The sequence below is a fragment of the Rhipicephalus sanguineus genome, chromosome 3 (genome assembly GCF_013339695.2).
Source record: "Rhipicephalus sanguineus isolate Rsan-2018 chromosome 3, BIME_Rsan_1.4, whole genome shotgun sequence".
In the NCBI taxonomy this organism is placed as follows: domain Eukaryota; kingdom Metazoa; phylum Arthropoda; class Arachnida; order Ixodida; family Ixodidae; genus Rhipicephalus; species Rhipicephalus sanguineus.
This window is the reverse complement of record NC_051178.1, coordinates 62,988,638-63,001,836: the sequence shown is the minus strand read 5'-3', so window position 1 is coordinate 63,001,836 and position 13,199 is coordinate 62,988,638. Positions and strand designations below refer to the sequence as shown.

Sequence of the window (13,199 nt, the reverse complement as noted above, 5' to 3'; positions counted from 1 at the left end):
ATTTTCTTGAAATGACTCGCTTGAAGTGATAAATTACATAACTAAATTACCACCTCACAAAAGTAATTCATTGCATTAGTCGTAAAAGCAAAAAGTAATTTAATGAGTGTAACATAACTGCTCCAAAGTCAGTCTTTAATGAACTTGTTGGCGCTTTTCGACTGGAAATTATTGTTTTCAACTAGGACACAGTCACAATAAATATGTGTGTACATGTGGTCATTATTGAACAAAGCATCATTTTGATTTTTAGTTAAAGCAAAATGAAGAAGGGAGCACACGCATTTAGTGACAGCTTTCTACTGCATTTGCGCAATGTGCTTCTCGAGCATAAAGAAACAATGAAAGAAGGGGAATAAATTGACAGGCCTGTTATTTTTTTTAAGCGGGGCTTAACAGACACTTGAAGAAAAAAACTTGGCGGACATTATATTTTGGTGTTATGATGTAACGAATGTGCCACTGTTGCTAGAAGAGTGTCCATAAGTGAGAAAGTGTTCTAAATGTAATAACAACACTACATCACCACTTCGAAAAATTAAGATTAGCTTTCACACTGACATAACGAATTAATATCGTTACAACTTGTAATCCGTAGTCAACAAATGATAGCAAGAGGACCGTTAAAGAGCACTTGAACTGAAAGAGAGTGTCAGCTGACTAAACATAGCCCACACTAGTATTTGCAGGCACATGGCACCCACTTTACACATGGCCTCATCAATGAGGAAGAACTCGACCTTCACGCATTCAAGCTGACCTGTCAAGTTTGACCTATCTGGTGATGATAAGTTTGAGAACTCGAGTAATGAAAATTTTGCCCCATATAAATGTATAATCAGTGAACAATATTTTCAGTTGGGATCAAAAGAACTAAAGTATTGAGTTAGCAAGGCTTTAGTGAGTGTACTCTCCATGACTTTGTCTTTCTGGTCAAATATTAGTCAAAAGTCCACATTCATGCTGTTATTACATTGACTAATGAGGCAGAGAGGTTTTCACTCACCGTGGCCTCGTCCAGGTGAATGCCACTCTGTTCAAAATCAAACAGAAAAAGTTTGGACACATGGTCGTCCTCCTCAGTTGTTGGAACAACGTCCCCCTTTTGAACCACCTGCCTAAGTGCATTGTACAACCTCCTGTCTGTGTTTAGTCTGTAAAGATGGGAGAACGGAACACCGCATGTTGCTTGATTGCTACCAGAGCATGCATACACGACTTCACATTTGAGCACAAACAAACAAGTGGCAACAAAGGGGAAGGGGGCACTTCAATACTGTTCAAAGAATTTGTACATAATGCAAAAGCATGAGATGGAGCAAGCTAAAAAGAAATTGTAGAGTTGTACATGCCAAAACTACGATCTCATCGTGAGGCCATAGTGGAGGACTACAGATAATCTCAACCCTAGGGGGTTTTTTAACAACCACCTAAATCTGTGTTGATGGACGTTCCTGCATTTTGCCTCCATTCAAATGCAGCCATCGTGGCTAGGAATCAAACTCGATACCATGAGCTTAGCAGTGCTAAGAAACTGTTAAGGAGCTGGTAGCAGCCCAGCCTCTAAGCTACCATGGCAGGTGTTTGAATAAGCTAAGCAGATATCGCACCAAATGGTATGTCACGTGGTACCTTTTGATTCCTTGCAAAACGTTTAGGTTATCCATCGGCCCGTTTAGTTTGTCAATTGCAGAAAGGATGTGGTATACGACGTCCCTTTTACATGCGGAAAGCATTACATCGGCCAAACGGGCTGATGCGTAAATGTACGCCTTCGCAAACATGAAAGTTCATTGAAAGGGGGCACTGTATTCACATCCAGCAATGCACTGTAAAGAGTGCACGTGCAAACCTGACTTTGAAAAAAACCACTGTTGTTGACAAGCAAGCCGATCGAACTGTCAGGGAGATAGTTAAGGCTTATCATATCAAGAGAAGTGGCAATGGTTGCGTTAGCCAGCCTTCCATATTGCTCTCGGAATGTGAAGTTGCCTTTTTTAGAGAGAAGGTAAAATGAAGTGCGTTAGTTGCCTTGGCAGGAGTGCATGCACGGTTTTTATATTTTGCCTGATTGTTTCTTTTATGATCACGTGTTAAAATTTTTGGCTTTAATGATGACACATTCTTTATATATATATATGAGGGCATGGTTTTCTAAAATAAACTCAGTTGCTAGTAGCACTGAGTCCTGTGTTCTTCATAAGTCTCCGTTTCTTTTAGCGATTCACCATCATCAATGTATACCAATACACCCAACTGGCAGTTATTCTAAACAATAGTGGTGAGCACAGTTGTTGGTAACCAGAAATCTGGTGCAGAGATCAAATGTTGTCGCTTATTTATCATGAATCACGCTACATCTCAGCATGATCTTTGATGCTTGCATACACCCCAGAATGTACCTCTCTGCTCACGTCATGCACGGAGTCTGATTAGAATTAATAAGAACAATCGAGAAGGTTCTGTGTTTTCAACACCTAGCTTGCCCACTAAATGATAGCACATGTAACAGTTCTGCTGACCACAATGAAAAGTAAAAACAAATATACATGTCAAAATAAAGACATACTTTTGCACTTGACGCTCATTTTGGTATTTTCTAAGAAGTCCACTGTCTTAAGAAACAGCATTCTAGGTATTCTGGTCTTGCAATTAACTACCTTTGGATGCTATTCGGACGTCCTTTTTTCTTCTTGCAATAACAAGTTGAAATAACGCCTGAATAGCTGCATGGTAGAAAAATTCTCTCTCTCGTTAAGACGAGTAAGTAACATCAAACAAGCACGAGAGCAAGCTGTTCACATCACCTGTTCAAAAACAAACCAGACGTATAATGAGAAAAATTAAGCACCCATGTCAGAGCAGGTAAACATACTTCTCAACAAGATTGTTGATGGAAACAGATGCATCCATTGCTGCTGAGGAAAACCTTGTCTCTGGATGACCGATCCGGACAAATTCGGCCTGTCAGAAATAAGGGCAAGGAGTGAACGACAGTGTGGAAACTGTAATGAAACCACAGTGCAAATACACAGCTAAAATTGTATTATTTTGCTTTCTAGCAGTTTGGCAACAATTCACCGCTTTCGTACTGTTTTTTTGCAAGTGAGATATGTATAGTTTACACACATGGCTTGAGTAAGCCTTTCAAAAAATGTGATGCAGAGATTTGGCACTTGCTTATGCTTTTATACAGTTTGACAATTCCATCAGAATAAAAGTGCGTGTCATAATGCATGAATAAAACAAGAAAGTGTCAAAAAAAGCACTCATAAAGAATTCGATTTGAGAAACTAACATGCGTATTTGTTCGTGCCTACAAATACACTCCCTATTTTATTTTCCAGGCAACAATACTATTTACTCATTTAATGGAAATACCTTCAAGGAACCTGTACACAGTTTTTTTTACATGGTGAAAGAAACAAGTTAATTGATGGTGCAATGATGACTTTGAAGTACACAGGGCCGATGTGAAGGTCAATATTTGGAGGAACATTGTTCAAGATGATGGTTGTATTTCAAAAAGCAGTTGAAGGCATGTGGGGTGTGGGCTTAAGAGGAGAGTGTACAGCTTTAACATGGCCGATGCTTCAAGAGGTGCGATGAGCTGGATTGATGGAAGAATAAACGAAACATGAACAAATTTACAACACCAAATTTTTGGTGTCTTGCGATTTCACGGTGTATTTGAAGACTTCGTTGCCATGCCTTTTCTTTTAGGCTAATTACGCCAGTAGTTTGTATATGAACATCAGCACCAGAAAGCACTTAAAACTAACTATCCCTAGAACTTGACCTTTCTTGGTGATTACGGAGACTTTCAATTTTATGTATTTACTGCTGAACAGTCCAATAATTATACACAGGTAGAAGTGAACACGAACCATGTCTGCCACGCGGCAGAGAGCATCCGACAGGTCGTCGAAAACCTGAACCATTTTACGCCTCCGATTGGGGTCTGTGGCCTCTCTGACATACTTCTCGGCATCGCTGACAGCCTCATCTTTCAAGAGGTAGAAACCCGATGGCTCTTGTAGCACCGAATGGCCGAACAGACCCTGGGAACAATTAGAACAAAGAGTGGTTGACACGGGGTGATGCTTCATTTGGTACAAGCTGCCTGAGTCGTGGTCAGAAAGATGTGTGCGCATATCTGCTACTGGGTAGTGGGCGTGCTACAACTCCTTTTTACAGCTGCTAATACAGTAATACATTCACTCTATTACTTGTGACTCCATCATGAACTGGCCTGTTTATGTTTCAAGCGCATTATGTTGTTTTATATACTGTACTGAAACCGATAATATCAACGTTAGGTAACGGGGGAACGTGAGGTATTTTTATGCTGTCTGCACGGAGAACTCCAACCTATTATTTCCCTTAGATCAAGCGTGGGCGTCATTCCTATGGAGCAAGAATAACTAGAGCTCCCGTATACCTGTGCAAAGCACGCAAGAAAACACGTTGAAGTGTAGAGGCGACATTACTTCGATCGTGCGAACGTTTTACAAAAGTGTGAGACGGTCAGCAGTGTTCCAGAGAGCCGAGAGCGCGATATGGAGCATAGCTCACATGCTACCTGTTTGTGGCGCACAGAACAGTTGTACAAAATCTTGATTTTTCATTCTGACGGTGAATCCAAGAGAAAAAGCGTCCTGTTAGTGGTTAAAGTTACGCATAAGTAGCAGCTCGCACGGTGCAAAACACTTCGGCAGAAACAGAGCAAAGGAACTTCAGCGCGTTAGAAAAGGACAAACAACGAGCGTCAAAGTCGGTCCTTCTCTTATGTTCTGCTCCTCTTCATTTTTTTTTTTTTTTTCACTTGAGTCATGTATCAACCATACCAAATGCGTACACTCCTGCAGTGCAAATAAACCACGGCGCAACAGATACAAGCAGTCGCTTCTCCAAAGGTCCCCAAGGACGACACGCAAAATAGGGGCCGGTAAACTCACCGAACGTTCGCCGAATCCGAATTGAAAGTTGGGTCTCCTTTTACCAATGCTATTGAAACGCGAAGCCAGACGTGACCAGGTAGTCAACGATCGTTTAATCTTTGACGAAAACCCAGCGCGAGCGAACGCTGGTTTCACTGCGGGCAAGAATATGACTCCACTCGACATTGTATGGCTAGCGGCAGCAAATTACACGTTTACATGTGAAAACACTAGGTCTCCATTGATCGTTTTTCAATGCAGGTCATTCGAAACTGTGTTGGCTTTATGCAAACGCAAGGTTACGATAGCATTGCAAGTGAAAGCATGAAAGAATTGCTGGGTGCCGCCATATTGTTTGTTCGTGTGGACAATTGATAGCAGTTCCCTCACTGTGCCTTGATGCAAGGCAGATTTTAACAAAAGTTTTACACATCAGCGTAACCTTCGTCGGAACTAAAACTAGAAATATAGCTATATAAGTAAATATGCGTTCATTTAAAGCTTTTAAGCAAATATTACGGCATCAGCTACATTCCGTTGTGCCTGCCGTTGTGCGTGCATACGTCTATTATTGCTATTATTTCTCGGCATTTTTAAAAATGGCGGCCCGCATCTTCGCACTCCTTCACAATCGCTGCTTGAGTGTTTTGCGAAGCGATGCCGTGTTGCTTCGCGGCGCTCCGTCATCGCACACTGGGAGCCGTCGAGGCTTCAAGACATCGTGGGTGTCGCGCATGTTCATCCAGACCCAAGACACTCCCAACCCGAACTGCCTCAAGTTCTTGCCGAACGTGAAAGTGCTCGAGCAAGGCACCCGCGACTTTCCGAACATCGCGAGCGCGAAGGACTCCCCGCTGGCGCGTCACTTGCTTCGCGCGGAAGGCGTCAAAGCCGTGTTCCTGGGCCCGGACTTCATCACCGTGACGAAGGCGGACGACGAGACGGAGTGGAAAGTCGTCAAGCCGCACGTCTTCGCGGCCATCATGGACTTCTTCGCCACCGGACTGCCCGTGCTGGACGACGGCAGTGCTACGACCCAGCTGTCCGAAGACACGCAGCCGAAAGAAGGCGATAGCGAGACGGTGCTGACGATCAAGGAGCTGATCGAGACGAGGATAAGACCGACGGTGCAAGAGGACGGTGGCGACATCGTCTACATGGGCTTCGAGGACGGCGTCGTCAAGCTGAAGCTGCAAGGTTCTTGCACGGGATGCCCGAGTTCGTCGGTGACGTTGAAGGCGGGAATTCAAAACATGCTGCAGTTCTACGTGCCTGAAGTTAAGAGCGTCGAGCAAGTTGTGGACGAGGCGGAGAAAGTCTCGAACCAAGAATTTGAAAAACTGGAAGACACGATACGACGGAAAGGAGTGGATCCGTAATGACGTTATAAGTAACTTTAGCAGTGGCGCACCAGTTTATCAGTGATGCACCAGTGTGGTTATCGTGACTAGTGTAACGGGCTTCACGTCGTGGAAGATTTTTTCTCGGGTATAAAGTTAATGCAATCTAGTACGTAGTTCTGGCCGCATTTTCTTGTCTCTCGCCACCTTGTGTGCCAAGCAAGCACTTGCGTGTGCATGTGTACGTGCAGTTTAGTTGTGCGATTGGATGTGTGCAGATGCGACGCTTAGAACTTGTGCATATGTGTTCATGAAATTACACCTGATAGATATGCAAAGTGGGCAGCGGCTCTTCTGCTGGGGGTCAGTAATATCTGAAACAAACAAAAAAAATTTGTTCCAGCAGTCGCCTCTGGTTCTCAGAAGTGATGTGACATATTGCCCGGAGAACCAAGGAGTGCTGCACCGGAGGTGCACAGTGAAGTGGGTAATGCGGTGTCATGTGCATCCCACTGACCCGGCCTGACCACTAACTTCAAACCAACACTTGCATAACTGTACTTACTGTCTTCAAATGCGCAGGTAGTGCCGCCGCCACCACTGACCTTGGCACTGTCATTAGCAATGCTGCAAAATAATGAAAGCGCCAAAGACACACCTCAAAGTGATTAAACCTGTTTTTGTCCCCTCCGTAGTAATGCAGATCACTGATGGCAGAGCAACACATGCTTCTTGATTCTATTCACTGTTTTCTGAATTGCCGGCAACTTATGCCTCATGCACCTAAGTTGAGGATGTCATTGTAGCCAACCAATGGTAAGCAACTGATGGGAGAAATTCCAGATGCAGCAAAACAGACTCAGCCTCTAACACTGATACTTAAGCGCGCACAGACAAGGACAAAGGAAGGTGACGACAACACAAGTATCGGTGATGGAAAACCAACTAGCCCAAAAATCGGTGCTCCTTGGGGTCAGCCTCTAATACCCCTCTCACACGGACAGCCTTAACCGCGGTTAAGCTAACTGCTGTTGTGGCTAACCATGGTTATAGGTAGCTACACGGCAGACATAACCGCTGTTTGTCTCCCAACTGTGGTTATTGCAAACTGAGCTAGGCAGGCACAGTTTACCCTCACAAACAGAGAAGCTGACAAGATGGTCGACAAGCTGCGAGTGCACCAGCCATCAACCGGCGCAACTTGGCAGCTTCGCGTTTTTTGAGGACTTTCATGGAACACAGCTCCAGTCGGTGAACAGTAGTAAAGCAAAACTCATGGAAAACGAGGTTTTGTTGTGGAATGGCCAGCAACAAAGATTATTCTGTCACTCGGTGGGGGTAGCGAGAGAGTACAGCCCACTACACGTTTCTTGAGAGGAATTGCCTATCACATTGTTTGTGTCTAGCTGCCTGATAGAGCCGCAGACACCGAATATGTCGTTGAAGGTTGAGCAGTTCTTCTGAATTTTTCTCTCTGAATACACTGTATCGGAGGCGCGGGAGTGCTGTCTTGTACCACAAACCTTGCCAAGGGTGCGCACAAACTTCCTGCTGACCATATGATCAGCATGTGATTTCATAGGCTTGCTCAACTGAGAGCCCGTGTAGTAATGACAAACCGCATTTGCATTAACTGTGGTTACTCCATTTCTTGTGACTGGGGTCATAGGCGTGCGCAGGGTTCCCCATCAGGGGGGGGGGGCAAAAGTTCATCGCAGCGCCCCCCCGCCCTACTAAGTCAATGTACGGGGCAGATTTCGCGCCCCCCTCCTAGGTGATTAGGGGGGGCGGCCGTCCCCCCTGTGCGCGCGCCTATGACTGGGGTATTAATTATTTGCAAAGGTACACTGTCAGGGACGGCACCAGTGGAGAAGCACAGGGGGGCGGCAGCCCCCCACAAACTTTTCTTGTGCCCCCTGTAAATAACGAGGACCCATGGTCGTAGATCAGGAACACGTCTTTACTTAATGAAGGCTAGCTCCGAATCCCCCTTCGTTCTCTTCCCTCTCGCGCCTCTCCCCGAGCCCATGCCCCACTTCTTTATTTTCAACATCCTCCGAGGGGACGGGACGAACGTGACGTAGGTTGTTTCGTTTCTGACAACATGCACAACCTATGTACAGGGCTTCAGAACGTGGTCCGGTTCAAGGCGAACGACACAAGGTCTCTCTCATCCAAAGTCGGCAATGCATGGCAGTGTAGCGATGTCACTCGATGGCAGAAGCGTTCTCTTCTTGCACCAGAAAGAGGAGAGCACCCAGGATGGTGACACATCAGCTGAGCACACAACCCGGGAAGCAAGAACGCACAAGGCGACCGACATTTTGTCTTTTTTGAAAATCCAGGTCGAAGCGCGCGAAGAAGGAAAGCAAGCAGCGCCGTCGTCGCATCCTTGCCACTCGACCATGGTACATGATGACATGAATTCGCCGACGAGATCTGCACATGCCATTCCATCAGCATCTGCGCTGGTTGCGACGGAGTCCCTACAGCAGCGCACTCTGTCTTGCGTACTGTGCAACAGCAGAGCTCACAGCCTCGCAGAATGCACAGCTGACATGTCTGTCGAAGAGAAAAAAGCCAGGTTGCGCAACTCTCGTTGCTGCTACAGGTGCGGAACGCACAATCATGTCGCGCAATTTTGCCGAGTTTCCCGGAATCTCACGTGTAACAAGTGCCGACGCCGACACCTAACGGTCCTCTGCGAATTGTCACGCGCTGTCGCAATGACCACTTCTCCAAGAACGACTGAGCAGCTGGTTACGTATGGCAGTACTCCACCGACAGTAACCACGGCCTCAACTGGTGAAAAGGGAGCCAAGTCAGTGCTGCTTCAGACAGGTCGTGTTTGGGCGGAGAGCGGACCACGACGGCTCCTGGTGCGTGTGATGCTGGACAGCGGCAGCCAGCGTTCGTTCATCCGCACCGATGTTGCAAAGAGATTGCGGTGTAGAGCCCTTGGCATCGAAGATCTATCATTGGTGACGTTCGGAAATGCAAAGCTGCGGCATCAATTGCGCTGTCAAAGCGTTTCCGTCACGCTGCGTGGACGATTCAACGACAGCACCGTTACGTTGGAAGCACTAGAGGTACCTGAGGTATGCTCCGCGACAAGTCCACTGCTGGACACTGAAGTGCTCGAGCTGTTGTGCGCCAGGAAACACGATGCTGCGGATCTGTTCGATCCAGAGACTTTGCACCCAGATGACATCAGCATCTTGATTGGCTCAGACGCTTACTGGAAGGTTGCCACCGGAAGCATCGATCGCCTCAATGAGGAACTCACTGCGGTCGAAACGTCTTTTGGGTGGACCGTACAGGGAACAAGTTCACCTCACGAGGCTACAACGACTTGTGCCCTCCTCATGTCAGCTGGTGTCGAGTGCGACGAATCGGCTATGTGGCGCCTCGACACGACTGGTATTGAGAACCGGATGCCAAAGAAAACACAAGGACTCGATATGTTTGAGCCTTGTCTGAGAAGACAAGCGGGATGTTACCAAGAGCATTTGATGATTCAGGAGCCTGGTATCCCTGCCGATAGCTTGCCCACCCGCAACGATGACTCCTCCCATCTGCTGGTCGGTGAAGCTAACAGTCCAGCTGTGCTTCCTGTGGTGTCCTCATCGTTGGATGCGCAGCCTGGACGTCAGGATTTTGTTCCGCTCAGCTTCGTGGAACTAGAAAAGGTTGTGACCAAACAAGTTGATCACCTAGGCAAAGAAGAGAAAGCACTGCTTCTGCCTCCGGAAGTGAAGTGCAGTGCACTGCAAGCGGCGCCGAAGCAAAACAGCGCGATCCAGGCACCCGAGCACCTCAACGAGCTTAATCCCTGGGAGCAGAGGAACAGCCACGTACTGAGACTCGCCCCTGATATGTTGAACCTATCGAAAGGAGATGCGTCCATCTCGACATCCGTCTCGAAGTTCGTGATGACGCATAGTTTGTGCCACAGACGCGAAGGGCGCTGCAGACATACAGGCACTTCGTGGAGAACACCACGGCAATACGCTGCGGCAAAGTGTCTGCAGGAGAACCCGAATGCGGAGCACAACAGCAGTGTCTTGCCGGGATGGAAACGTCGGAGATGGAAACGCGCACACCATTTCCATGCCAGATCGACACGCTGCGTCCCGGACCGATGTTCATCGCAGATTTACATGAGAGGCGCGGCAGTGGTGCAAGAAGAGAACGCTTCTGCCATCGAGTGACATCGCTACACTGCCATGCATTGCCGACTTTGGATGAGAGAGACCTTGTGTCGTTCGCCTTGAACCGGACCACGTTCTGAAGCCCTGTACATAGGTTGTGCATGTTGTCAGAAACGAAACAACCTACGTCACGTTCGTCCCGTACCCTCGGAGGATGTTGAAAATAAAGAAGTGGGGCATGGGCTCGGGGAGAGGCGCGAGAGGGAAGAGAACGAAGGGGGATTCGGAGCTAGCCTTCATTAAGTAAAGACGTGTTCCTGAAAAAAAAAAAAAAGACAAAATGTCGGTCGCCTTGTGCGTTCTTGCTTCCCGGGTTGTGTGCTCAGCTGATGTGTCACCATCCTGGGTGCTCTCCTCTTTCTTCTTTTGTCGGTACAATATAGCCAAGTCTTCTGGCAAGCACCTCATCAGGACGCGATTAAGCACCACAGTGTACTGATTAGGTGGTACACCCAGGCCTTCGAGCGCACATACGCGGAAACGCACGGTGTCATGCAGCACCCGAAGCTTCTCCACTTCCTTGGAACTCCTCACGGGCGACAATGCAAGAAGCTGGTCGATGTGCTCGTTGACTAGTAATTCCTGTCGACCGAAGCGCTCTTTCAGTGTTGTCACGGCAATTTCATAGTTGTTATCAGCCAGCGTGATGCCTTCGATAGCTCGCTTGGCCGCTCCCGTCAGGTACGTCAGCAAATACTTAAATTTCTCGATCGGCAGCAACTCGGTGTTCTCGTGAATCGTGGCGCTGTAATGGTCCCAGAATTCTTGCCACTGACGTAAATCTCCGGCATACGTCGGGACCTGAAGTGTCGGAAGCGCGACCGACCGGTAGCGTGGCGTACTGACGGGTCCTGGCGGCGCCCCAGCCAATTCGATGTTGCTCTGGGTGGCTGCTACCCGGTCGTCACTGGGTTCACTCCTAGACGGGCCGCTGAGACGGGTCACCTGTTGACGCTGTGACAGGAAGAACTGCGCATCAGCAATCGCGTACAGAATCTTCTCGTGGTAGTCGTTTGCGCCCTCGACTTCTCCTTCAATAGCCTCGTCTTCCGTGAGATCGAGAATGTCCTTGTCTAGCTGGCGGAGCTCAGCTTCTTTCGTCTTTAAAACGGCGACTTGCCTATTGACCTCACGCGCCTCGGTGTCGGGGTTCTGCAGCAGTCCTGTCAGGAGCGTAATATTCCGGGAGACGCTGGCCCTGACAGTTCCACGCACCTTCCGAAGACGCTCGGTCGAAGACATCGCTGTCCACCACTGACCAGTTCCCGGGTTTCGGCACCAAAATGTAAATAACGAGGACCCGTGGTCGTAGATCAGGAACACGTCTTTACTTAATGAAGGCTAGCTCCGAATCCCCCTTCGTTCTCTTCCCTCTCGCGCCTCTCCCCGAGCCCATGCCCCACTTCTTTATTTTCAACACCCCCTTTGCCACCCTAATAGCAAACATAGTCGAAACACAATGCAAAAGTTCCCCCTCTGCCCCCCCTTAAAGAACTCGCTTGTCTTGGGTGCATCCCCACACACGACTCGTGTGTGGGGATGCACCCACGACGAGCTCCCGTGCACTGTTGAGTGAGAAAAAGGTGTACAGAATAATTTGTTCACAGTAAGCAGTCATGGGCATGTTACTAGTAAAAATTAACTGTGTTACAGTTACCTAAGCCAAAAAAGTAACTCTGTTACAGTTACAGAGTTTCCAGAAGTAACCTGCTACAGTTACTGTGAAAAAGTAACGTTGTTACTTTTCCGTTATTGTACAAAATATGCAATATAGCACAAACCAAATGATAGGATTTATTTAATGAAAACATACGAAGGCATGCGCGGGTAGTCAAAATTGCACGTGGTAAAACCCTAGATGAAGGAAACATAAAAGATGGCCCAACACCAGCCTTCTTTGTGCACGCCTCATTTTGCTGCATCAGTTTATTTGTTCATGCACTGTTGGTGAAAATGGACTTTATTTGCAAACAATAATAATAAACGTGCTTGGACATTAGAAGTAGAAAGCGTAGTTGAGTGGAAAGCATAGGAAAGCGTAGTTCAGTTACAGTTACAAGTTACTGAAAAAGTAACTGGTTACCGGTAACACGTTACTAGTAACTAGTTACTGCTCAAGACTGAGAGTAAGAGTAAAGGAACGCCTTCAAACAGCATTGCAAGTTACACTATGATGCGAAAATAACCATTATATTTATGATACTCAAGATGTGCAAGTTGACATGACTACAAAAGAAGAATTATAAAAAAATTAATGGCCATCATTTCATACCTGTACCAAAAAGCTGTACTGACGAAACAATTTATGATGAGTTTGCTAATGCTGGAGAATGAAGCATCTCATGAAGCCACATGACATCGTTTTCAGGTTGTTGCTAGAAATTTAATTTGAAATGACATAACTATTGGAAAGATTGATGCTGCTTGCAAAGCCACACATTAATCATTATACTCAGTGCAGAGAGCACAGCAATCAAATACATGCAAGAAATGAAGCTTAGTGGATTGAACAGACAATTAGGCCAGGGAAACTGTTGTCTTTTACTGTGGTGTACTAATTTTGACGCAAATTGAAATGAGTTGAATTGGACAAAAAAATCACCCATTTCATTGGTGACATTTGCACCCACAGCCTTTGAATTACGCATCCTATGCTCTACCAATTGAGTTACGACGGAAGGTGCTTCCTTGTCCGCTTCTTTGGGTAT

The 13,199-nt window shown here is 46.8% G+C and overlaps 2 protein-coding genes across 2 annotated transcripts in view; one reads left to right on the top strand and one right to left on the bottom strand.

Annotated features, from left to right (window-relative positions):
• The window catches only part of LOC119386678 (mitochondrial intermediate peptidase), a 41,269-nt gene extending 35,970 nt beyond the window's left edge, over window positions 1-5,299 (bottom strand). Inside the window, exons 1-4 of the mRNA XM_037653970.2 lie at window positions 4,959-5,299; window positions 3,888-4,061; window positions 2,876-2,964; window positions 1,007-1,154 (exon numbers count right to left, since the gene is read on the bottom strand). Coding sequence (XP_037509898.1) covers window positions 1,007-1,154; window positions 2,876-2,964; window positions 3,888-4,061; window positions 4,959-5,126 — 579 coding nt within the window. The 5' untranslated portion in view covers window positions 5,127-5,299. The remainder of the gene's footprint in view (window positions 1-1,006; window positions 1,155-2,875; window positions 2,965-3,887; window positions 4,062-4,958) is intronic.
• A 231-nt stretch (window positions 5,300-5,530) lies between these two features.
• Window positions 5,531-6,358, top strand: LOC119386677 (NFU1 iron-sulfur cluster scaffold homolog, mitochondrial). The gene has a single exon (XM_037653969.2). The coding sequence runs from the start codon at window positions 5,540-5,542 to the stop codon at window positions 6,317-6,319; it is 780 nt and encodes a 259-aa protein (XP_037509897.1). The 5' UTR covers window positions 5,531-5,539; the 3' UTR covers window positions 6,320-6,358.
• The last annotated feature ends 6,841 nt before the right edge of the window (window positions 6,359-13,199 follow it).

Bases quoted from the DNA above. Each gene is read 5' to 3' on its own strand.
- LOC119386677 (XM_037653969.2), top strand. From the start codon at position 5,540: ATGGCGGCCCGCATCTTCGCACTCCTTCACAATCGCTGCTTGAGTGTT.